The sequence below is a fragment of the Papio anubis genome, chromosome 8 (assembly GCF_008728515.1).
Source record: "Papio anubis isolate 15944 chromosome 8, Panubis1.0, whole genome shotgun sequence".
NCBI classification, from domain to species: domain Eukaryota; kingdom Metazoa; phylum Chordata; class Mammalia; order Primates; family Cercopithecidae; genus Papio; species Papio anubis.
The window spans coordinates 94,781,918-94,806,794 of record NC_044983.1 but is presented as its reverse complement, the minus strand read 5'-3'; the positions used below and the strand labels follow the sequence as shown (position 1 = coordinate 94,806,794).

The window sequence follows — 24,877 nt, the reverse complement described above, 5'->3', positions numbered from 1 at the left end:
ACTTATTTTCACTAATGAATATAAAAAATACTTGAAAAGGTACTGTTTACTCTTGTTATACACTCGATACAAAATGCCCAGTGACAAGAGATGATCTGCCCTTCCACATAGTCTTTTCCAAGACACAAGACTGAGTTAGAAAATGTGCTGGCCAAAGAAGATCAGAAATCCCTCCTTCTTTTGCAGTTTATTAGAAAATTTTGTTAACACCAGATAAGGCCTAGAACTACCTAGCAATTTATTGCTGTTACTTTTTTTAAAAAGGGCTATTTTTATGTGAATTTAGTTCTTCCGTTTTTACTTCACAGACTAGAATATAAGAAAAAAATGTTTAAAACATTCAATTTATAATACTAGACAACCATTAAAAAACATGTTTATATCACATACTTTCACTTTTTATATACAATGATTCAAGTATACATACATATATCAGATTTATTATACATAAACAAATACACGGTAATAGGAGAAATCAGAAGACTTAAAAATCAGAGCATTATTTCTTGTTTTTTTCATTCTTCAAATTACCTAAATTATAATTTCATGTATTATCTTAAAGCTCTCCTATCTCCAGTAGAGTTACATTAAGTTGCCAGGACCTTAAAGATTAAGATAAAGAGACAAAGTAAGCCCAACCCCAAAACTGAATTCATCATGACTTCTTAATTCAGAAGCAATGTAGATTAAAGTCTATTAGTCTTAGCGGTGCTTATAAAGTAGTACTGTGTGTCTCATTATCCAATTGCTGCAACAGCCTACAATGCTTAAGTTATTGAGAAAATACAAACTATGACTGGTTGATTTCCTACAAAATATTTCACACAAAAAGATGTTATCTGGAGGTGTAATACAAAATATTTTTTTTAATTCATAAATTCTTGGATATTCAAAGAAACTATATTAGCAAAAAGACTACATTTTTAAAAGATAACAGCAATATCTCTTCTCTTGGGCCTAATATACTACTCTGGTGAGAGCATGATGATATGTAGCAGGTTTGGAATTCCTTGATATGATAAATAATTTGCCAACCTATAAATAAACAAACCTGTTCGTCTTTGCTTCACATTTTGGGGCGTGGACAAACTGATGGATTCAGTGACGAAAAATACAGATAAAATTTTGCAAAAATAAGTGCATTGGTTCATGAAGCATGAGCTCATTTTAGTTCTAAAATCTTATCCTGCAGATTAGATAAAGTACATATGTGTTAATATATGTACTTAAGATCAGAATGTAGTTTATTTATTCTGAAATAGAAGTCTACATTGTCTCAGGTAACTTACAATTATGCTTTAAAATATTTAACATAATTCACTAGTAATTTTCAGTTGCACAATTTAAAATGGCACATTAAAAGCATAGCCTTTATTAATTCAGGTTAAAAGGTCAAAATATGAAGTGTCAGTATTTAACACTTCATGCAGGTATTGATATTACAGTGAAAAATGCTTTCAATAATGTGAGGTAATTAGTTTAGTATGCTACCATACACATCCACATGCATACAAATCCTTAGGAACAAATTGAAATCATGCCAAAATTTCCAAAATCATAAAACATAAAATTTCACTAATTTAAAAATCAATTATTTCATCAAGTGTAAACAATGTGAGCAATGCAAACAGAATCAACACTACAGTAGCATCAGATATACAACAACTCTAAAATAAACTTTCTAAAATATATTTTGTGAGAATTCCTTTAATGATAAGAATATAATTAAAATTACTCAAAATTATTATGATGTTATATCTATTACATATACTAAAGCTATCATATAAATCTTTTTACACTTTTAAAATAACTGTTAAACTGTATGTATAAAATTGTGGTTTTAATGTAAAATGTTGAGTGATTTATATTACTGAATATAAATCTGCAGCAGTAAATTCTGAATTAATGTAAGGATCTGACAATCCAAGGGAAAGAAAATGAAGTAATCTGCCAGTAAGAAGTCCTCAAGCTGGGGGTCAGATCATGTTCATGGAAACCATCTGGTTGGGACCCTCTGAGCCACACCAAACACAAATGATCTTTTAAAAAAATATCCTATTCATGAATGCATCACAGCTGCACTGAGTGTTACTTCATTTTTCCATGGCAACATCCTTTCTGTTTCAAAGATCTTGTTTCAGTTTTGGTAGCAACGTGTTCTTTTGCCAATACTGAACACATTCATGTGCTAAAGTGAAGGGATTATTACAAATTCTTGAAGTGGAACCACCTCTATTTTGATTCCTACTGGGTCAAAGGCTACATATCTAAGTCTCATATACTGAAGATAAACCAATAAAGTAAAAATTATTTGTTATTCTTATTTTAATAAATGAAATGATTGCAATGCATTATTTTCCCTGATGTTTCTAGTTTATGTGCTATTTGAAAGACACATGCCTTTGTAAGTTCTTAACTCTATATGTGAGGTTTCAGAAACTTAGATTTTTCTCTTTTATGTGCTCTATAACTGTGATCCCAATTCAGTTAAAAAGAAGAGACTAAGATAGGTTTGATTTACCCATTAATCTGAAAATCTTAATTAGCTACTGCCCATCATATAAAGCACTTTATAGATAAATGCTTTGAAATGTTGTGCCACAATTTCTTCCCTATTCAATAACATTACTATTTCCTATTCCCAAATAATATACTTATTTTTATTTACAACTTGAAAATGTAATGATAATTATATTTTGCATAATTTCTACAGTACCAAATATTCTCTATATAAATGTATGTTACTCTTCAGGAAAGAGTTTCAAATAAAAAACAAAAGTAAAGGAACATTGTATGGTGCATTTCATTTACTTTTTCTCTCCTTTATTCATGTACTCTCTAATATCTATCCTGAACTGACCTGGAAGTCAGGAATACAGAGACAAAAGACATAGTCCCAGCTCTAAAAAAGCTTAAACAAGATCACTTTCAAATATTAATATCCTTACGGAATTCTCACTAGAACATAAGCTTAATGAAGTCAAACATTTGCTTATTTTGTACACTATATAGTTTCTGTACATTGTACAGTGGTGCATGTACTATGTACTCAATAAATAATTGTTAAACAAGTAGAAACAATTAAACAATTATTTTCATCAGATGTGGTAATGAAAATAACTGCTTCATGCATGTTGTTCACCATTTCATTCCAGAGGCAACCTCTAAGGTGATTAATAAAACTGATCTGTTAACAAGATGATTCAACACAGCTGTAGGATCTTCGATAAGCTATTTAATCTCTCCATGACTTCAGTTTCCTCATCTGTAAATGGGGGAACTCATAGCATTGATACATATATTCAATATAGTGTTACCTAAACATTTGCTAAAGAAATAAAGTCAACAAACAACACCAAGACTCTCCTATATGTGAGATCTCATATATTATTAGCCTCCATAGATTTACAAAAGCTGTTCACAGTGCATTTATTTTCAAATACTGTTGCTTATGGTTTAACTGTCTATGTATACAGAGACCACTGAAATAAGTAGTATTCTATTTGCACTATAGCAAATACATAAACTATAACCCAAATCACAGTTTTCCTATTTGATAAATTTTCAGTGCATCATGAAAATATTTTGGATATCATCATATGTAGTAGAAATTTAAATACAACCAATTTGGGGCCATAGATTAAAACCCTACAGTTGGTTGTCTTGGTTGTCATCCTTTTCAGAGTAAGTGTTATAAATCTTCACACTTTTTCCATAAAAATCTCGTCAAGGGAAGACATTAAAAATTCCTAGATTTGAATTCCAGACTTCCTCCTAACAAACTGCCATGCAATGGCTGTCACTTGTTCAATGCCTATAAATAAGAATGTGGGCCTGTGTGCAAAATTTGTAAGGATTAAATATAAAATCTTACTTTTATAATTAGCATGATTGATAGTTGATCTCTCTGGCCTAAAATGTCTACTCCTATTTAATTTTGAAAATAAAGGCCAAGGAGTTTACTGGATATCAGGAAATCAAGCAGTATGATTTTTTTCATCACTAGTCATGCTCTAGATGTAACTTCCTAGAAGAGAGAATTCAACTGGCCCAGCTTAACTACCTTATGCTGCTTGAGACACCTTGCCTGACATTCTCATTAAAATAACACAGAATGTGGGAAGTAAATCCCTAAAGGAATAACAGAGCATTATTACCAAAAGAAAGAGACCAGAATGCTTGGTACTGAAATTAAAAATGCCATTAAACTCAGAAGACTTCAGTCCATTCAGAAGACCTCAGAGAGTATAAAAAAAAAAAAAAAAAAAAAAAAGAAAAAGAAAAAAAAAAAAAAAAAAAAGCAAGAAAATAAAAAAGAAAAGAAAAAAAAACTTTAATAAAAAAAAAAAAAAAAAAAAAAAAAAAAAAAAAAAAAGCTAAGTCTGGCAATAAGCAGAGAAATATTTTCCTAGAAAGGAGTAAATTCTAGCCAGCACATTTCTATTTTATCAACTATATACTATTGCCAATTATGTGCTTCTGGAATAAAAACATAGCTTTAATAGAATCTTTGTTAATGAGCAGGTACAGAAAACTTGGAAAGAACAGGTGAACTTATGCTAATCTATTGTTAAAAGGCTCCCAAAGTTCATATATTTTTATTTTTTTAATTTTTATTTTTGAGACAGAGTCTCACTCTGTCACCCAGGCTGGACTGCAGTGGCACAATCTCAGCTCCCTGTAACCTCCACCTCCCGGGTTCACGCTATTCTCCTGCCTCAGCCTCCAGAGTAGCTGGGACTACGGGTAGGCACCACTATGCCCAGCTAATTTTTGTTTTTTAGTAGAGACAGGCTTTCACCATGTTAGCCATGCTGGTCTTGAACTTCTAACTTCAAGTCGTCTGCCTGCATAGGTCTTTCAAAGTGCAGGGATTACAGGTGTGAGCCACCATGCCCGGCCCCAAAGTTCATATATATTTATTTTTAAAAAGACTGTCCAAGACTACATGGAGTATCCATTATAATTAAGTATGGAAACTCCTTCTTCCAAACTGAAAATCAAATAGGTTACAGCAAATATTGTTAATGATTTTATGTAACATACATGTTTCTATTCTAAGCAAAAAAGAACATGGGTTTAGCAAATATCAACTTTGGCTCCAACATCAACTTTGCAGAAATTCTGGTTCCAAACATAATTACTTGCTTAAACTTCCACTAAAAGAATAATCCTTCGAAACCTTTAAGTTATGATGTCCTGTTTTATCTGATGACAACTTGCAGGGTTTTCTGTTTTATATTTTGGCTCATAAGACATCTTAAAAAATGGACAATGCTTTTAAAAATAAAACTCAGATTTTCAGAGTCTAAATTGTAATCATTTAATGAGAATCTAATTTTATCTTTAAAAATGTTCACAATACATTAACATCTGGAAATGTTTAAATATATAGTATGTTTAACACAGGGCCAAGACTAGGGTGAGGCAAGCCAAGTACCTAGGTCATATTTAAGATAACCTATAAAAAGATGTATTATTTGGTACTGCAATGATTATGTTAACTGATATTCAATAAGCTTACTCAAATCAAGGAACCACAAAATAAACCATATAGTTTATTGAAAATAGTAAGGAAGGTAAATTTTATGTTATATGTGTTTTACCATAATTAGAGATAAAAAAGGAAAAATGAGGAAAATCACTATAATAACTTACAATTAATTCAAAGTGATAGATAAAATTAAGTTTGTTGATGGTAATGAAGCTAATAAAGGTAGTGCATCATTATAAAATAAGCAAAAGAATCATACAATAATGTTAGAGTTGGAAGTAACCTTAACCATTATTTAATTTATCCATTTTATACTGCAAATAAGCAAGTAAAGCATATAGTTAACATCTAGAATTTGACATTGCTGACCACTATCTCCTCAACATTCTATGCATTTTTTGCTTTCATGAACTCTCTGGTTTCTCCTCCTCCATTTCTGATCACTAACATAATTTCCTTCAAGGACATTCTCTCTTCTACTAACAACTTTTTAAATGGTATTCCCTTGGCCCATTGCTCTTCAACTTTACATGCTTTCTTGAATGACCCATTCTTCTGGTTTGAAAACCATCTGCAGATAACTCCTAAAATTATATCTCTTCTCTTAATCTGTTTCTTAAACTCCAGATATAAATATCTAATACATACCTGGATGTCTCACATACATTTCAAATACATGTGTAAATTCAAAATCCGTATGTGCCCCTAATCTGGAAAAGCTGCTTCACTTAATAGTATCACTACCACCCAAACACCAAAACTAGAATCTAGAAGATCTCTTAGACTGTGTTCCCTTATTCCCCAAATCAATTAATTACTAAGTCCTGCTGATTCTATCTTAAGACTCTCAGGAATCACTCTCCACTTGGCTTATTGCCTAGTGGTTTGAAACCTTTGTGTTATATATTTCAATAATTTTTTGGTTATTTCAGGCAGTGAAATAAATCTGGTTTCTGTTATTTAATCCCAGCCAGAGAAGGACATTCTCTAGTATATCCTACGTCGTAGAATATTGAGGTACCTAGTTGTTTATAGATAGTGTAAAGATTTCTGATATTACTTGGAATCTTAAATTGGAGTATTTTCCTAGAGCTGTCAAAGAATCATGTAACCCAATACTATCTTTCATGTTCCCTATTACAGAACTACTCAAAGTGATATCAATAAAAAGATAATTATACCACATTATTCAATTATTAATAAAAAGATGAGAGGGAATGAGGATTTTTTAATATAACTAGTTCTATTATCATGAAATAACATTTAGATCTATAGTAAACTTTAAACAACTAAATATTATTGGTAGCTATCATATTCTAAACCACACAGTGGTATCAACTAGATCTTCCACAAAGCAATAAATACTTACCTAGGATAACATCCAAATTCATCACAAACCAGGAAGTACATGCCCGAGGCATCCTTTCAATAAGTAACATTCCTCTTCACATTCCCATTTCTCTTCTTTCATCATTAAGTTTTCTAAGGGTCTCCCTACAGGATACTCCATACCATGGCACTTAGCCTTTTCCCAGCTAGACCATGACAACTATTATGTCTCTTTTGCTTTCTCAGCATATAGCCCAACATGTAACAAAAATTAAGAGATGGATGTTACCACTGTACAAAGCGTATCTTGAAGGGAGAAGGACAGGTAAGTCAACACAAGGAGTTATTAGGATATTCATTAAAATGACTCATGATGGCTGAAATTGGTGAAATATAGCTGATGTCCCTAAAAAAGTCATAATTCTGCAAGGTAAGAGTTAATTACACAAGAACAACAATCCACACTTTCTTCCTCTCATTCTTCTCTTAACTTTCTTATAAGCAGCATGCTCAGAAAAGAAACGCTATAAAGGAATGCTAAAATCAAGATTATGAGCTCTTATATTAAATAGTATTTTTATGCACTAGAGATGTTTTTGGATGAATTCTAAAAAGTTTTTATGGCAGGTATGTATTTCTTATAGTGATTAATCAGACACTATAGCTATGCATAATGTGTCTATATCTGTCTATATTCATTTTCTATGCTATATAAGAAATCACCACAAATGTAACAGCCTAAAACAAGAGACATTTGTTGCAGTTTCTGTGGGTCAATAATCTGGGTAAGGCTTAGCTAAATACTTGAATTACTGACTCAAAAAGCTGCAATAAAAGTGTTGACCATCTGTGTTTTCATCCAGAGGCTCACCTGGGAAAGCATACACTTCCAAACTCACTCTACTTGCTCACAGAGACAATTTCCTCACATCTGCAGGACTAAGGGCTGGCTGGAGTGTAGGACAGATTAGGGACTTCATAAATATTTTCTGAATAAATTACTGAAATTTCATTTAGCTGCTGAATTTTGATCTTAATCAAAGCTCCTTTACTTTGTTAAGTGCCACATACTTTTTAATGTTAAATTTAACTAGGGCCAAGTGCAGGGGCTCATGCCTGTAATCCCAGCATTTTGGGAGACCAAGGCAGGCAGATCACCTGAGGTCAGGAATTCGAGACCAGCCTGGCCAACATGGCAACTCTACTAAAAATACAATAAAAAATTAGCTGGGCATGGTGGCAGGCACCTGTAATTCCAGCTACTGGGGAGGCCAAGGCAGAAGAATTGCTTGAACCTGGGAGGCGAAAGTTGCAGTGAGTTGAGATCACACCACTGCACTCCAGCTTGGAGACAGAGTAAGATTCTGTCCAAAAACAAAAAACAAACAAACAAACAAAAAGTTAACTGGAAAATAAAGAGGAAAGAGGCTGATAGCCAAAAGGCTAAAACACACTAAAGCTTTTTCCTTGAATTCTATTTTTTTGCAATATTCAGTTGTTTTCCAACATATTTATACTTTCGGATATACTTCATTACTTTCTGAAAAACCAAGATTCTATCTGTCATAATTTCCTTTCAGCCTAAATAACTTCTTTCAGAATATCTTGCAGTTAATTTCTATTGGAGAAAAGTTCTTCTGTCTTTATGTATTTATTGGCCAACATTTTTGATGAATACTTTGCTGACTAGAGAATTCTATGTTAATTCTATGTTATGTGCCGATTTTCCCTAGCACATAAAAGATGTTATTCTATTGTCTTCTGGCCTCCATTGTTTCTAATAAGATGTAAGGAGTCATTCTTAATGTTTTTAATCTGTATATAACATGCCTTTATTATCTACCCACTTCTTAAATTTTCTCAAAAGGACAGTAACCAAAATGGGTGTGCTGGCAAACCTGGGACACCTGAAGCTTAATTCTACTTAGGACACATTGACAGACAAGGAATGCTACAGAATCATTTCCCATGGTAGGTGAAGATAATCCCAAGGGTGTTATCTCCATCAGTTCTTATCTGCCTGCTGAAGGGCAGGGCAGCCTTCAGCTGCTTTAGAGAAAAGCTACAGCTACAGGAGAGAAAGACGAAATAGAAAAAGAAAACACAGGTGTTATTGAGTACCCAAATGTTTCCTGATTCTTCTAGGGTTAGCTTAATTGACACATATGTTCATGAAGCAGGATCATCATCAGTATAGTCAAATTATTTTAAGTACAATCATTTAATGAATGTCTCTCCTTGCCAAACTATGATCTTCATGAGGACAGGACTGCATTAGTTTTCTTCAGTATGTTCTCTGAATACAGTATTGTAACTTTTGCAAAATGAATCAATAAATGAATAAATTTTGTCAGTTGCTTTCATATACTTTATCACTCTATATTTTCCACCCTCTTCATGAAGAAGACATTATAATCTCTAACTTGTGGACACAGAAACAAGAAGAAACTCCCCAATATTACATTGCTAAGAAATATATATCTAGGTCTGCCTTACTTATAATTTCAGTCTCTTCCAGTCTAGTCTTCAGGTAAACAAGAATATTGATAAATAAAGATCTTCCCACTTTAAATAAAATAAAATAAAATGTTCTCCTTGAGTTTTCAGTAGTTTGACTGCTAGGTACTTAGCTATGTTCTCCTTTTTATATATTCTTCATGGAGTTTTCTGAGATTCTTGGGTTTCAAAAAGTGAGTTGCTTGTCACTTTTTTGAATTTTAGCACCCTGCCATTATGGTAATGTCAATTTAAGACCTCAGATCTCTATGGGCTTCATACAGCTGTAATTTTATAGATGATATAACCTTGTTCTCATAGTAAGGTGGGAACAATTTTCTATTGTAACTTTTATATCTTAAGTCAAAGTGAAAGGCTTTGACTTAAGCCCTTGATATTACTATCTGCTACGTATAAAATTATATAAGGATGCCTCTGGTATCACAGAGAAAAAATCCTATGCAAAAACTAAAATATATAACTGTTAGCTTATCAAATAAGCATCTAAATGTATATTTTCATCAGGTTAAACATGATCTTGAAGGAAAGTAATTCAGTAAGATAAAATTGTGCATTTTAAAGTAAAAATCAATGAGAAGAAAATTTAATAACAATAAGGAAATAGCTATTATAATTTTCATATTTAACTTATAATTATGTATGAAAAGTAACTAGATAACCATTTCATGTTAATTTAATCACAACTCAGACTTTATCTCAGTACTGAGATAAGAATGGATCTATTAAGCACTTAAAATTGTGAAAATAATGCTTAAACAAAAAGTAGAATGAACTAAAATTTTTTAATTCAAGGAACATGTCAAAATGTTTATATTTTTATAACTATAAGGAAGATCATATGAGTTTCATAAAATTATTTTTAGGATAAGTGAAGTACACCAATTATTTTCAACTAAATTATGAAGATGAGATGGTATACATAATTGTTACATGTGAGAAAAATCTTACCAATATTAACAATGCTGGGAATTAAAAAGGATTATAGAAATTAGATCCATATTTCTAACTTTTATTTTACCTGTAGTGTGAGATGCTTCACTGCATTCCAAACTATTCCAATAAATTCCTTCATTCTTTCTTCAGGACTTCTACAGCTTTCAGATATATTCAACATGGCTTTAACAGGAACTGACAATGGGCGGGATTCTGAGTATGAGAACAGCTAATTATTTAATAGAAACATACCTTACAATTTCACAAAAACATACCAATTGTATTTTCAAGATTATTTCTTCTCTTGCTTAAAATTACAATTTTTATACGAGATTACGAATTGCCATTGTACATCATTTTCTCTTACAGAACTGATTTTTGTAAGTATTCAAAAATAAGCAGGTCTAATTTGTTACAAGTCAGGAGAGCACTCACTCTTGTCAGGGATTAGTGACTAGAAGGTAGACTTGTGAAGAGATAAATGTTCTATTTATTAATTACATGCATGTATTCACTTTCTAAGAATTCATTAAGCAGTAACTTAACAACTTGTCCAATTTTCAGTATAAAGGTAATACATCAGTAAAATTTTTTCTTGGAAAAAAAAGAGAAATTCACCTAAAAAGCACTTGATTCATCCAAAATTGATAGAAAATTAGTCTTCCCATATGTAAATCTTCCTGATAACAAAAGCTTACCCATAAAAATCTCTCAATTTTAAAAAGTGACTTCTGGCCAGGCGCGTTGACTCATGCCTGTGAGTCCCCAACACTTTGGGAGGCCGAGTCAGGCAGATCATTTGATGTCAGGAGTTCCAGACAAGCCTGGCTAACATGGTGAAACCCCATCTCTACTAAAAACACAAAAATTAGTCAGGCATGGTGGCAGGCGCCTGTAATCGCAGCTACTCGGGAGCCTGAGGCAGGAGAATCACTGGAACCCAGGAGGCAGAGGTTGCTGCAATGAGGTGAGATTGCACCACTGCACTGCAGCCTGGGCAACAGAGCGACACATTGTCTCAAAAAAAAAAAGGGCGGGGGAGGGGGGGATTTTGATGATAACCAAAACAGGTATGTGATTACATAAAAGGAAGATTTCTTAATAAAATGAAATGTGATATTCCACTCTCTATATTATTTAAAATTTTGTTCATTCAAAGTAAAGAAATTGGAGGATTTCAACCATGTCTTCATAATGAAAGATTTCAGGAATTATTTTAAACAATTGAGTAATTTATAATAGTGTATTATAACTAAACAGATTCATTTAAAACTGAGCAGACACATTTATATAATACAGCTTAAGTTAATGCAAATACATAATTTCTACGTAGTATTTTAGGTACTTGTAAAGTAGCATAAAATAAATAAATCAGATCTAAATAAATTTTTATTAAATTAAATTACATCACCACTATGAGAATGTGGTGATATATGATTAGTTGCCATATCCACTCATACTTCCCTTCTCCCCCAACTTGGTTAATATATGAGCATTGATTCCATATTTAAAATACCTTAAGGGCATGAATAATGGACTTTTTCTTTCTCATAGTTATAATGTCATATATTATGATATGGTGAATATCAGCAATTTTAAATAATGTTTTTTAAAGCAAACCAGTTTGGGAGAGATCCCATGCAGATCTCAGGGGGCAGAGCATTACAGTAGTCAGATGAAACAAAAACAACAAATGTCTGAAGTCAGAGGTATGTTTGGGATTTTCAAGCTAAGTATGGAGGCAAAGATGGCTTGAGCAGAGTGAGCAAGCGTGAGAAACGTAGGAGATGAGGTTAGAGCTATATATAGGTCATACAGGACTCATGTAGGTCATAGTAAGAAGATGGTTTTCACTTGAGGGAACTGGGACAGAGTAACGGATTCTCAATACAATCACGGCATTGTTGAATATGTGTTTTGAAAGAACTTCTTTGGCTGCTATGGAAAAAATTTACTACATGGATCCAGTGTTGAAAAAGGAAGACAGGTTGTAAGAGATAGCAGAAGCAAGGAGGTGGCAAGAAGTGGTGAAACGCTGTATCCGTTTCAAAGATACAGCCAATAAGACTTACTGATGGATTAGATGTATGGTAGGAGAGAAATCAAAGATGACTCAAAGTTACTGGGACTGAGAGACTAGAAGAATGGAGCTATAGGAAAAGTACATTTGAGAAGAAAGGAAACTTAGTTTGGGACGTCTTAAACTGAGATTTCCATTAGACATCCAAGTAAAGATATAAGGTAGCAAATAGATAAACGACTATAAAAAAATAGAAAAGATAAGAATAGATAATTTACAGAAAAAAAATGTTATTTGGCTAGTAAACTTATTTTTAAAATGCTCAACATTGCTAACAAAGAAATAAAAATTAAGATATCAGATATCCTTTTCATCAGATATCCAACAATCAGACATACTTTTCATCTGTCACACTGGAAACATGTTAAAGAGTTAATTTGTATACCCACAAAATTTGTCACTGTTGAGGCCTCCTGTGAGAATGTTTTATATATGGGGAAAATAGGTATGCTCTATAGAACGGAATTGCAACAGAGGGCAATTTATATCTGTTACAAATTTAAACCTGCTGGCCACGGTGGATGGTGCACATCTATAATCCCAGCATTTTGGGAGGCTGAAGTATGTGGATCACTTGAGGTCAGGAGTTTGAGACCAACCTGGCTAACATGGTAAACCCCTTCTCTACTAAAAGTAAATAAATAAATAAAAAAATAGAAATAAAAATTAGCGAGGTGCGGTGACACACACCTGTAATCCCAGCTACTCGGGTGGCTGAGGCAAGTGAATTGCTTAAGCCCAGGAGGTCAAGGCTGCAGTGAGCCAAGATCGCACCACTGCATTCCAGCCTGGGCAACAGAGTAAGACTGTTTCAAAAGAAAAAAAAAAATTTCAAGCATACTTGTTCTATAAAACAATCCCATTTCTAAGAATATGCTATGGAAATAGTAAAAGTTGTGAGGGTGCATGCACACAATTTATAAAAGATATTCAGTATCAGTGGTAATTTCTGTAGCAGCAAAAAAGAAAGGGAAGGAGAAAAGAAGAGAGGAAAGAAAATGCTAAACAATTTATCCGTCCATCAAAAAAGAAACAGCTAATTTGGAAATATTTGCAATAAAGAGTAAAATTAAACCACTTAAAGATGAGATACAGTTACAGGTGTGAATAAAGGCATATTTTTGGTATCTTACAAAGTGAAAAACCTCAAACGTATGTGTGATATCATCCAAATATGTTTTTAAACAGTATATTAAGTTTGAATACATATTTGTATTCCCACACATAGAAAAAGTTATAGAAGACTAAAAAAGCAAGCCTGTGACAGAGTACCTCTGAGGAGGGAAAAATGGAAATGATGATGGGTAAAGGAGTGGTAAGTATTTTAAGTATTTAACTCTTTATTATATATATTTCAGAATTAATTATTTTATAAAAGTGAATTACCTGTTCTATTTCTTTAAAACATATATATTAATTTACTTTGTACTTATTTGGACTTCTTTCTTTTCTTCTGTACGTGAGTAACTATTAGAAGAAGATGGTTACGTAATATTACTGTGTATCTCTAGTAATCTAAATAATTGGCTTAAAATACAGACCAAATTTTAAAATTACTTGAAACCATGAATAGTAAAGGTTTGCACAAAGGTCTCATGGTCAAAATTTTAAAACCTAGTGACGAAAAACATTAGTACTATATGAGCACTATTATTACATTTGAAAAGAAATCTATCTAATAAATGCTAATATTTCCAAGCAGTATGGGCACTATTAAACTACTGTCAAGCAATATTTCCAGTCATCACTAACCAAAACAGCTACATGTTTTTTGTAAATACTATATTCTCTGATACAATGCTAATGAAAAAATTAGAGACCTTGAAACCTACATGTGGCTTAAAAGTACTGTTCAAATAGCTATGAAAAACATAATCAGTTGAAAATTCTCATGGAATAACATGATCTGGTTATTCAAAGAGTAAAAGTACACTATTTTGGATATACTAGTTTTCAATTCATTATATTTCTAAAGGATAATAGAGAAGTTTGTAAAAAAGAAAAGACAACATTTTCTGCAGCTAGGTGTATTTTAAAGGCAAGACATGCCTACCCTATAAAACTCTGTCAAGCTTCATGCCCATCTATCTTATTTAATCAAAACTTCTATAGCACCTACTACATGCCAGGCACTGCTACAAGTGCTTTACAAATATTAACCTGTTTGTCCAGGCATGGTGGCTCACACCTGTAATCCCAGCACCTTGGGAGGCTGAGGCAGGCAGATTGTTTGAACCCAGGAGTTCAAGATTACCCTGGACAACATGGCAAAACCTTGTCTCTACCAAAACATATTACAAAACTTAGCTGGGCACGGTGGTGCACGTCTGTAGTCCCAGTTGCTCGGGAGACTGAGGCAAGAGAATCTCTAGAACCTGGGAGGTGGAGGTTGCAGTAAGCTGAGTTAATGCCACTGCACTCCAGCCAGGGTGACAGAGTCTCAAAAAATAATAATAATGACAATCTGTTTAACCCTTGTAACAACCTGACAGAAAATACACTATTTTCAGACTCTTATGACCATTTTCAGATAGGGAAACTGATAACAAAGAGGTTAAGTAACTTATCCCAAGTCACCCAGCTGGTAAGTGGCAAAACAAGGTGATAAATCTAAGCAGACTGGTTCCAGGGTCCATCCTTCTAACCACTATGTTATGCCACCTTTTCTATTATTCAATCCCCATACAATGACTTCTAGTTCTATCAAATATATAAAAAACATATAATATTTCTACTATGGATCATGGACAATAAATAATTCAGAAAACATCAGATTTATTCATTCCCAATAAAGCTACATAAAGCCTAAATTTAACATGGCAATCTGATTTCAAACATATCTATTACACTTTTAGTTTTCTATAATAAATAAATAATTTTGAGACCCAAATTTCAGTGGTTAAAATAACATATCAACAATTACATCTTGGGGACGAACCATTCAACTTGGTACAATATAATTCCTTCATTTCTGTCCCATGGAAAAGGTACTAAACTTGGAGTCAGTTTGTGTTTTACTTGTGCCAAACGACACATGATTAAGGAAAATGAATTTAACCTAAATGTCACGTTTCTGACCTCTACCTTAGAGCTAAAAGTATGTGTAGTATCAAGAATACTACTCAATTTAAATGTTGTAATGTATACAAAAACAGTTTATGAAAATATTATAAATATAAAGAATAAAGATACAAAACTTAACTAAACATTGATTATGTAAAGAACCTGAAGATAACTATATCTAAAACACAACTGCACTCTTTTTCTATCAAAATCAACTCATTGTTTTAGTTCTACCTTAAATGTCATTTCCTCTGAGAAATGGTAACTGATTTCCCAAAAAGATTTGGTCCTTCCTCTAGAGCCTGGCAGAATTCTGACATAATTCTGTAAAACATAACATTCTTCATGGTATAACTTTAAACATTTGAATGTGTGTCTCTCCAAAGGAGGAACTGAGCATAGTGATATGGTGTAGCAAGAAAGAGTAGTGGCTAATGGCTGGACATTGAAGACACATTCTCGTTATGTCCTCTCCTACTCTTACTTTTCCAGTAAGAAATAATCTTTATATACATATTTATTAACATGTCACCAATTAGATAGAATTGGATGAGAAATCAAAAAGGTAGAAATTCCAAGCCACAGCATTAAATTACTGTTTTGCATCTAAATTTCAACCAATGATTTATATGAAAACATCTCTTTACCTTCTTCAAGTTGAACTGGAACCTGATAAAAATTACTCAAAGTCAGTACATCAAAATCTCTGTTCTTATTTTGGGACACTGAATAATGATGTCAATAGTTAAATGGTAACTCTATATATCTTGTAATATGTATAAACCAATGGCACCAAATACTGACACTTGATATCAAATGGCTTATATTCTGAAGTTTATGATTCTCACAATAACCACAAAAGTCAAGATACATTTGTTCAGCTATAATAATTCAGTTTTCATAGTGAGTGTTTCTTAGAATTAAGCACTTTCTGTTCTAGGTTTTCATCATCTGCTAAGTAAAAGTCTGAAAGAAAGAAGTGCTTTCACTAAAGTAGGTTAGGTTTAGTACTTAGTCAATAAAGAAGGATGACTTTTAATAGGATACTTACTTTAAAATTTTCCCTTTAAACATAAAACTTGTAACCATCAACTTATATTTATGGACTTTATGCAGTACAACGCTGATACCAACAGAGTGTTCATTTTACTGAAAGGAGAATTCATGTCTCTTTTATCTATTTATTTCATGTAGCAGTAGTATAATGCCTTGCATGGTAAATACTCAATCAAAAAAATCAATTGATATCTTTTAAAATAGAGAACAAATCATATGTGTACCTTCTTAAAACCTCTTCTATTAGCATATTATTTGACATTCTGTATCGCCTTTGTGTAAGGTACCTATTTATAATTTATGGTTCCATTTTTTTTTCTTTTTATTTATTTATTTATTTATTATTATTATTATACTTTAAGTTCTAGGGTACATGTGCATAGCGTGCAGGTTTGTTACATATGTATACTTCTGCCATGTTGCTTGTGCTGCACCATCAGCACAAATCAGCACCCATCTTTCGTCATTTTACATCAGGTATAACTCCCAGTAATCCCTCCCCTCCCCCCCTCCCATGATAGGCCCGATTGTGTGATGTTCCCTTCCTGAGGTCAAGTGATCTCATTGTTCAGTTCCACCTATGAGTGAGAACATCGCGGGTGTTTGGTTTTCTGTTCTTGCGATAGTTTGCTGAGAATGATGGTTTCCAGCTGCATCCATGTGTGTCCCTACAAAGGACACAAACTCATCCTTTTATGGCTGCATAGTATTCCATGGTGTATATGTGCCCATTTTTCTTAATCAGTCTGTCACTGAGGGACATTTGGTTGATTCAAGTCTTTGCTATTGTGAATGGTGCACTTAATAAACATCGTGTGCATGTGTCTTTATAGCAGCATGATTTATAATCAACTTTGGGTATATATCCAGTAATGGGATGGCTGGGTCATATGGTGCATCTAGTTCTAGATCTTTGAAGAATAAGCCATACTGTTTTCCATAATGGTTGAACTAGTTTACAATCCACCAACAGTGTAAAGTGTTCCTATTTCTCCACATCCTCTCCAGCACCTGTTGACACAGGCTTTTAATGATTGCCATTCTAACTGGTGTGAATGCTATCTCACTGTGGTTTTTGATCTGCATTTCTCCTGATGGCCCAGTGATGATGAGCATTTTTCATGTGTCTGTTGGCTGTATGAATGTCTTCTTTTGAGGAAATGTCTGTTCATATCCTTTACCCACTTTTTGATGGGGTTGTTTTTTCTTATGTGTTTGAGTTCTTTCTTAGGTTCTGGATATTATTTTGTCCAGATAGTGGGTAAAATGTTCTCCATTCTGTAGGTTGCCTGTTCCTCTGATGGTAGTTTCTTTTGCTAATGTAGAAGCTCTTTAGTTTAATTAGATACCATTTGTCTATTTTGGCTTTGCTGCCCGTTTACTTTTGGTGTTTAGACATGAAGTCTTTGCCCATGCCTATGTCTAGATGGGTACTACAAGGGTTTCTTCTAGGATTTTTATGGCATTAGGTCTAACATTTAAAGTCTCCTAATCCATCTTGAATTAATTTTAAGTATAAGGGTAAGGAAAGGATCCGGTTCAGCTTTCTACTTGTAGCTTGCCAATTTTCCCAGCACCATTTATTAAATGGGAATCCTTTCCCCATTTCTTGTTTTCTCTCAGGTTTGTCAAAGATCAGATGGCTGTAGATGTGTGTGAGTATTATTTCACAGGGACTCCTGTTCTGTTCCGTGTACCTATATCTCTGTTTGGTACCAGTACCATGCTGTTTACAGTTACTGTAGTATAGTTGAAGTCAGGTAGCGTGATGCCTCCAGCTTTGTTCTTTTGACTTAGGATTGTCTTGGGAATCGGGCTCTTTTTGGTTCCATATGAACTTTAAAGCAGTTTTTCAATTCATTGAAGAAACTCATTGGTAGCTTGATGGGATGGCATTGAATCTATAAATAACCTTGGGCCAGTATGGCCCATTTTTCACAATATTGATTCTTCCTATCCACCCAGGCATGGTATGTTTCTTCCATTTTGTTTTATTGTCCTCTTTCATTTCACTGAGCAGTGGTTTGTAGTTCTCCTTGAAGAGGTCCTTTACATCCCTTGTAAGTTGGATTCCTAGATATTTTATTCTCTTTGAAGTGATTGTGAATGGGGAGCTCATTCATGATTTGGCTCTCTGTTTGTCTGTTACTGGTGTATAAGAATGCTTGTGATTTTTGCATTAATTTTGTATCCTGAGACTTTGCTGAAGTTGCTATCAGCTTAAGGAGATTTTGGGCTGAGACAATGGGGTTTTCTAAATAGACAATCCTGTCATCTGCAAACAGGGACAATTTGACTTCTTCTTTTCTAACTGAATTCTCTTGCCTGATTGCCCTGGCAGGCTTTAATATTTGAATAGGAGTGGTGAGAGATGCATCCTGTCTGTGCCAGTTTTCAAGGGAATTTTCCGGATTTTGCCCTTTCAGTATGATATTGGCTGCTGGGTTTGTCATAAATAGCTCTTGACACATGCGTTCCATCAATACGAATTGATTGGCGTTTTAGCACTTCGAAGGGCTGTTGAATTTGTCAAAAAGCCTTTTCTGCATCTATTAGGGATATCATGTGGTTCTTGTCTTTGGTTCTGTTTATATGCTGGATTATGTTTTATTACGTTTGCGTGTCGTTGGCCTTGCATTCAGGGATGAAGCCCACTTGATGTGAGGTGGATAACTTTGGATGGCGCTGCTGGATCTGGTTTGCCAGTATTTTATTGAGGATTTTTGCATCCATGTTCATCTGGGATATTGGTCTAAAATTCTTTTGTTGTATGCCAGGCTTTGGTATCCAGGATGATGTTGGCCTCATAAGAGAAATGAGTTAAGGAGGGATTCCCTCTTTTGGAATTGATTGGAATAGTTTCCAGAAGGAATGGTACCAGCTCCTCCTTGTACCTCTGGTAGAATTCAGCTGTGAATCCATCTGGTCCTGGACTTTTTTTGGTTGGTGAAATGTAAATTATTTGCTGTTTCAAACCCTGCTATTGGTCTGTCCAGTTCAACTTCTTCGGTTTAGTCTTGGAAGGGGTCTTAAGTGTCAGGAAATTATCCATTTCTTCTAGATTTTTTCTAGTTTATTTAGCATTAAGTGTTTATAGTATTCTCTGATGGTAGTTTACGTATTTCCTGTGGGAATTGATTGGTAGGTATCCCTTTATCATTATTTATTGCATCTATTTGATTCTTCTACCTCTTTCTTCTTATTAGTCTTGCTGATTAGGTCATCAATTTTGTTGATCTTTTCAAAAAACCAGCTCACGTTCCATTGGATTTTTTGGAGGTTTTGTGTCTCTATCTCCAGTTCTCTCTGATCTGGTTATTTCTTGCCTTCTGCTGGCTTTTTGAATGTGTTTGCTCTTGCTTCTCTAGTTCTTTTAGTTGTTGAGTAGAGTGGCCAATTTTAGATCTTTCCTGCTTCTTGTGGGCATTTAGTGCTGTAATTTCCCTCTACACACTGCTTTAAATGTGTCCGAGATTCCGTTATGTTGTATGTTTGTTTCATATTGGTTTCCAAGAACATCTTTATTTCTGCCTTCATTTAGATTTATGTACTTAGTAGTCACATTCAGGAGCAGGTTGTTCAAGTTTTCCATGAATTGAGCAGTTTTGATTGAGTTTCTTAATCCTGAGTTCTAGTTGGATTGCACTGTGGTCGGAGGAGACAGTTTGTTATAATTTCTGTTCTTGTACATTTGAGGAGTGCTTGCCCACAATTATGTGGTCAATTTTGGAATAAGTGCGATGGTACTGAGAAGAATATATATTCATAGTGATTTGGGGTGGAGGGTTTCTGTAGATGTCTATTAGGTCTGCTTGCTGCAGAGATGAGTCCAATTCCTGGATCTCCTTGTTAACTTTCTGTCTAGTTGATCTGTCTAATGATGTTAGCCTTGGTGGGTGTTGAAGTCTCCCATTGTGTGTATAGAGTCCTAGGGTCTCTTTATGAAGTCTCTAAGGACTTGCTTTATGAATCTAGATTGCTCTGTATTGGGTGCTTATATATTTAGGATAGTTAGTTCTTCCTGTTAGATTTAGTCCTTTACCATTATGTAATGGCGCTTCTTTTGTCCTCTTTTGATCTTTGATGGTTTAAAGTCTATTTTATCAGAGACTAGGATTGCAACCCTGCTTTTTGTTCCCCATTTGCTTGGTAAATCTTCCATCCCTTTATTTTTGAGCCTATGTATGTCTCTGCCATGTGAGATGGGTCTCCCTGAATACAGCAGACTGATGGAGTCTTGACTCTTTATCAGTTTGCCCAGTCTGTGTCTTTTTAATTGGACCTTTTAGTCCATTTTACATTTAAGGTTAATATTGTTATATTATTGAGCTTGATCCTGCCATTATGATATTAACTGGTTTATTTTATGGATTAGTTGATGTGGTTTCTTCCTAGCCTCATGGTCTTTACATTTTGGCATGTTTTCCCAATGGCTGGTACCAGTTGTTCCGCTGCATGTTTAGTGCTTCCTTCAGGGTCTCTTGTAAAGCAGGCCTAGTGAGTAAAATCTCTATTATTGTGTGTCAACAGGCTGGTTATGGCATTTGCTTGTCTGTAAAGTTTATTTCTCCTTCCTTATGAAACTTAGTTTGGCTGGATATGAAATTCTGGGTTTAAAATTCTTTTTCTTTAAGAATGTTGAATGTGGCCTACTCTTCACGGCAACTAGGTTTCTTGGGAATCACTGTTAGTCTGATGGGCTTCCCTCTGTGGGTAGCCGACCTTTCTCTGGCTGCCCCTTAACATTTCCTTCATTTCAACTTTGGTGAATCTGACAATTATGTGTCTTGGAGTTGCTCTTCTCGAGGAGTATCTTTGTGGCGTTCTCTGTATTTCCTGGATTTGAATGTTGGCCTGCCCTACTAGGTTGGGGGATTTCTGGACTGATATCTGAAAGTGTTTTTCCAACTTGGTTCCATTTCCCCCTCACTTTCCAGGCACCCCCAATCAGGCCAGTTGGTCTTTTACATAATCCATACTTCTTGCGGAAAAACTTTGTTCATGTCTTTTTCTTCTTTTTCCTTTTGGTTTCTCTTCTCGCTTCATTTCATTCATTTGATCCTCAATGCGGCTGATCTCTCTTTCTTCCAGTTCGTCAGGTTGGTTACTGAAGCTTGTGCATTTTGTCCCACTTTGTGTTCTTGTGTCATGGTTTCATCTCTTTCATTTTAAGTTTATGACCTTCTCTGCATTAATTACTCTAGCTATCAATTCTTCCACTTTTTTTCCAAGATTTTTAGTTTCTTTCGTAGGTCATTAATTCCTCCTTTAGCTCTGAAGTTTGATGGACTGAAGCCTTCTTCTCATCTTGTCAAAGTCATTCTCCGTCAGCTTTGATCCGTTGCTGGCGATGAGCTGCGCTCGCTTTGCCGAGGAGATGTGTATTTTTGAATTCCAGCTTTTTCTGCCCTGCTTTTTCCCCATCTTTGTGGTTTTACTATCTGCCTTGGTCTTTGATGATGGTGGCCCGTGCAGTGGGTTTTGGTGTAGGTATCCTTCCTTTTTGATAGTTTTCTTTCTTGTCAGGACCCTCAGCTGTAGGTCTGTTGGAATTGGCAGGGTCCCTCAGACCCTGTTTGCCTGGGTATCAGCAGCAGAGGCTGCAGAAGATAGAATATTGCTGAACAGCGAGTGTACCTGTCTGATTCTTGCTTTGGAAGCTCTCAGGGGTGTACTCACCCTGTGAGGGTGTGAGATGTCAGACTGCCCCTAGTGGGGATGTACAGGCCAGGCTACTCGGGGTCAGGGGACCCCTTGAACAGGCAGTCTGTCCTTCTCAGATCTCAACCTTAGGTGTTGGGAGATCCACTGCTCTCTTCAAAGCTGTGTCAGACAGTGTGGTTTCTAGCGTCTGCAGAGGTTTCTGCTGCTTTTGTTGTTGTTTGGTTGGTACCCTCTCCCCAGGAGTGGAGTCTACAGAGTCAGGCAGGGTTTCCTTGAGCTGCTGTGAGCTCCCACACCCAGTTCGAGCTTCCCAGCAGCTTTGTTTTACCTACTTAAGCCTCAGCAATGGCGAGCCCCTCCCCCAGCCTGCAGCTGCTGCCTTGTGGTTGGTCGCAGACTGCTGTGCTGCTTAATGAGGGGGAGGCTCCGTGGGCGTGGGACCCTCCGCCAGGTGAGGATAAAATCTCCTGGTGTGCCACGTTTGCTTAAAGCAGTATTGGGGTGGGAGTTACCCGATTTTCCGGAGTGTTGTGTCTCCAGTTCCCCTGGCTGAAAGGCATTCCCTTCCCCTTAAGCTTCCCAGGTGGCGATGCCTGCATGCTGCTTCAACTCTCGCTGGTCGGGCTGCAGCAGCTGACCAGCACCGATTAATCGGCACTCCCTAGTGAGATGAACCCAGTACCTTAGTTGAAAATGCAGAAATCACTTTGGTCTTCTGTGTCATTTCGCTGGAGTTGGAGACTGGAGCTGTTCCTATTCGGCCATCTTGCTCCGCCCCCTATGGTTTCATTTTTATTTGAAATTTTAATAGTCATCAAGAAGAAAATTGTGTCAATTTTTATTTTTCCTTTCTATTCATGGGAAATCAAACTGATAGCCAAGACAGTATTATACTAGGGGGCAACTGCCTTAATCACAATTTAATTACCTAAAAGATAAAAATGTAAAAATTAAAAACCTCTAGAAAATAAGCCTTGCAAACTCAGATCACAGATCATCCTGGAGAGGCAGCATTTTGTAAAGAGTCAAAGGCAGACAAAGAAGATGACTATGAAAAATAACCCATAAGGGAAATTATGTTAGTCCGTTTTCACTCTGCTATAAAGAACTAACTGAGACTGGGTTATTTATAAAGATAAGAGGTTTAATTGACTCACAGTTCCACAGGATTAACAGGAAGCATGACTAGGGGGCCTCAGGAAAACAATCATGGTGGAAGGTGAAGGGGAAGCAAGGACCTTCTTCACATGGTGGCAGAAAAGAGAGAGGGAGTGGGGAAGTGCCACGTACTTTTAAACCATCAGATCTCTTGAGAACTCTATCATGAGACAGCACTAGGGGGATGTTGCTAAACGTTTAGAAACCACTCCCATGATGTAATCACTGCCCACCAGGCCCCACCTTCAACACGTGGGGATTATAATTAAACATGAGATTTGGGTGAAGACACCTAGCCAAACCATATCAGAAAACAAGGTTCCCTGAAATAATGAGAAAAAAGTGGCAAGGCCTTTGTGAGAGAAATGGTTCAGTAGGACCTCAAGGAAGATGACAGTAACTTATTTACAAGTTTGCAGAAAGTTTAAGACTAACTGGTGAACTCCAGGCCATCTAGAAGGGCACATGTTCTAGATTTCTGGGTAAGAATTTGAAGAAAGAAGGATAAATTTCTCAGAAGAGAAAACAGATCTTGACAAAAGAGTGATAATCACTATCACATTTCATCATCTTATTCAAAAAATTTCACGAAAACTAAGATAAAGTGTTATTAGCCGGGCATGGTGGCACACACCTGTAATCCTAGCTATTCTGGAGGCTGAGGTAGGAGAACCGCTTGAATCAGGGAGGCAGAGATTGCAGTGAGCCGAGATGGCACCAATGCAAGACTCCATCTCAAAAAACAAAAAAATAAATAAATAAATAAAAAGAAAGAAAGAAAGGAAAAAAAGAAAAAGAAAAACCAAGATAAAGTGTTAACTGTTCATGTGCTTGAAGGTGTCTCTTGCTATATGGTACAGTTTTAAAAATACTTTTATTAGAGAAATAACATGTGCCAATAGGAGAAAAATCAGAAAATGTAGCTCACCAAAAAATAAGAAAAACAAGAAAGAAGAAAAGAAGAAAGGAGGGAGGGATGGAAAGTGAAAATATGAAATTAAAATTTCAACATATCAAAAAACATCATTCAAAAACTACTTATGGAATACCTATTATCTCTTAAGACCTAGGTTAAGAACTAGAAATTCTGTGGTGAGCAAAACAAACACAATCCCAGTCCTCATGGAGCTTATGCTTATTTGTAGAAGCTTTGAGATTTAAAATGAAAACAAAAAATCAAAAAACTCTTTGTGACAGAATTTCAGATACCAGTGAGATTAATATATTTAAATAAAAGTTTCCTGAAAGCATGGACTGGGAGGACTCAGAAAACCTAGATTTATTTTTTATATTCTACCAATTCAAGATATGTGATCTTAAAATCACGTCAACTACTTAGGTTTCAGTTTCTCATCCATAATTTGCAGGATATAAACAATACAGTCTACCTAGATCTCAATGGAAAGTCATGGGGCAAGGCAGGGATTCTAAAATCCGTCAAGAAAGAAAAAACAAGAAACAAAGTAAGGTGAAGGGAATAAAGACGAGAAAAGAAGTAGGGAGATAATGAGAAAGCGAGTACATTGATTAACACTGTCTTGTTATAAATAGCAAAGCAAAGATATGAATGTCTCTGGAATTCA

General features: G+C 35.0%; 1 protein-coding gene across 1 annotated transcript in view; it reads right to left on the bottom strand.

Moving 5' to 3' along the window:
• The window catches only part of VPS13B (vacuolar protein sorting 13 homolog B), an 876,795-nt gene that overhangs the window by 470,498 nt on the left and 381,420 nt on the right, over positions 1-24,877 (bottom strand). The window contains exon 22 of the mRNA XM_031669315.1: positions 10,359-10,486. Coding sequence (XP_031525175.1) covers positions 10,359-10,486 — 128 coding nt within the window. The remainder of the gene's footprint in view (positions 1-10,358; positions 10,487-24,877) is intronic.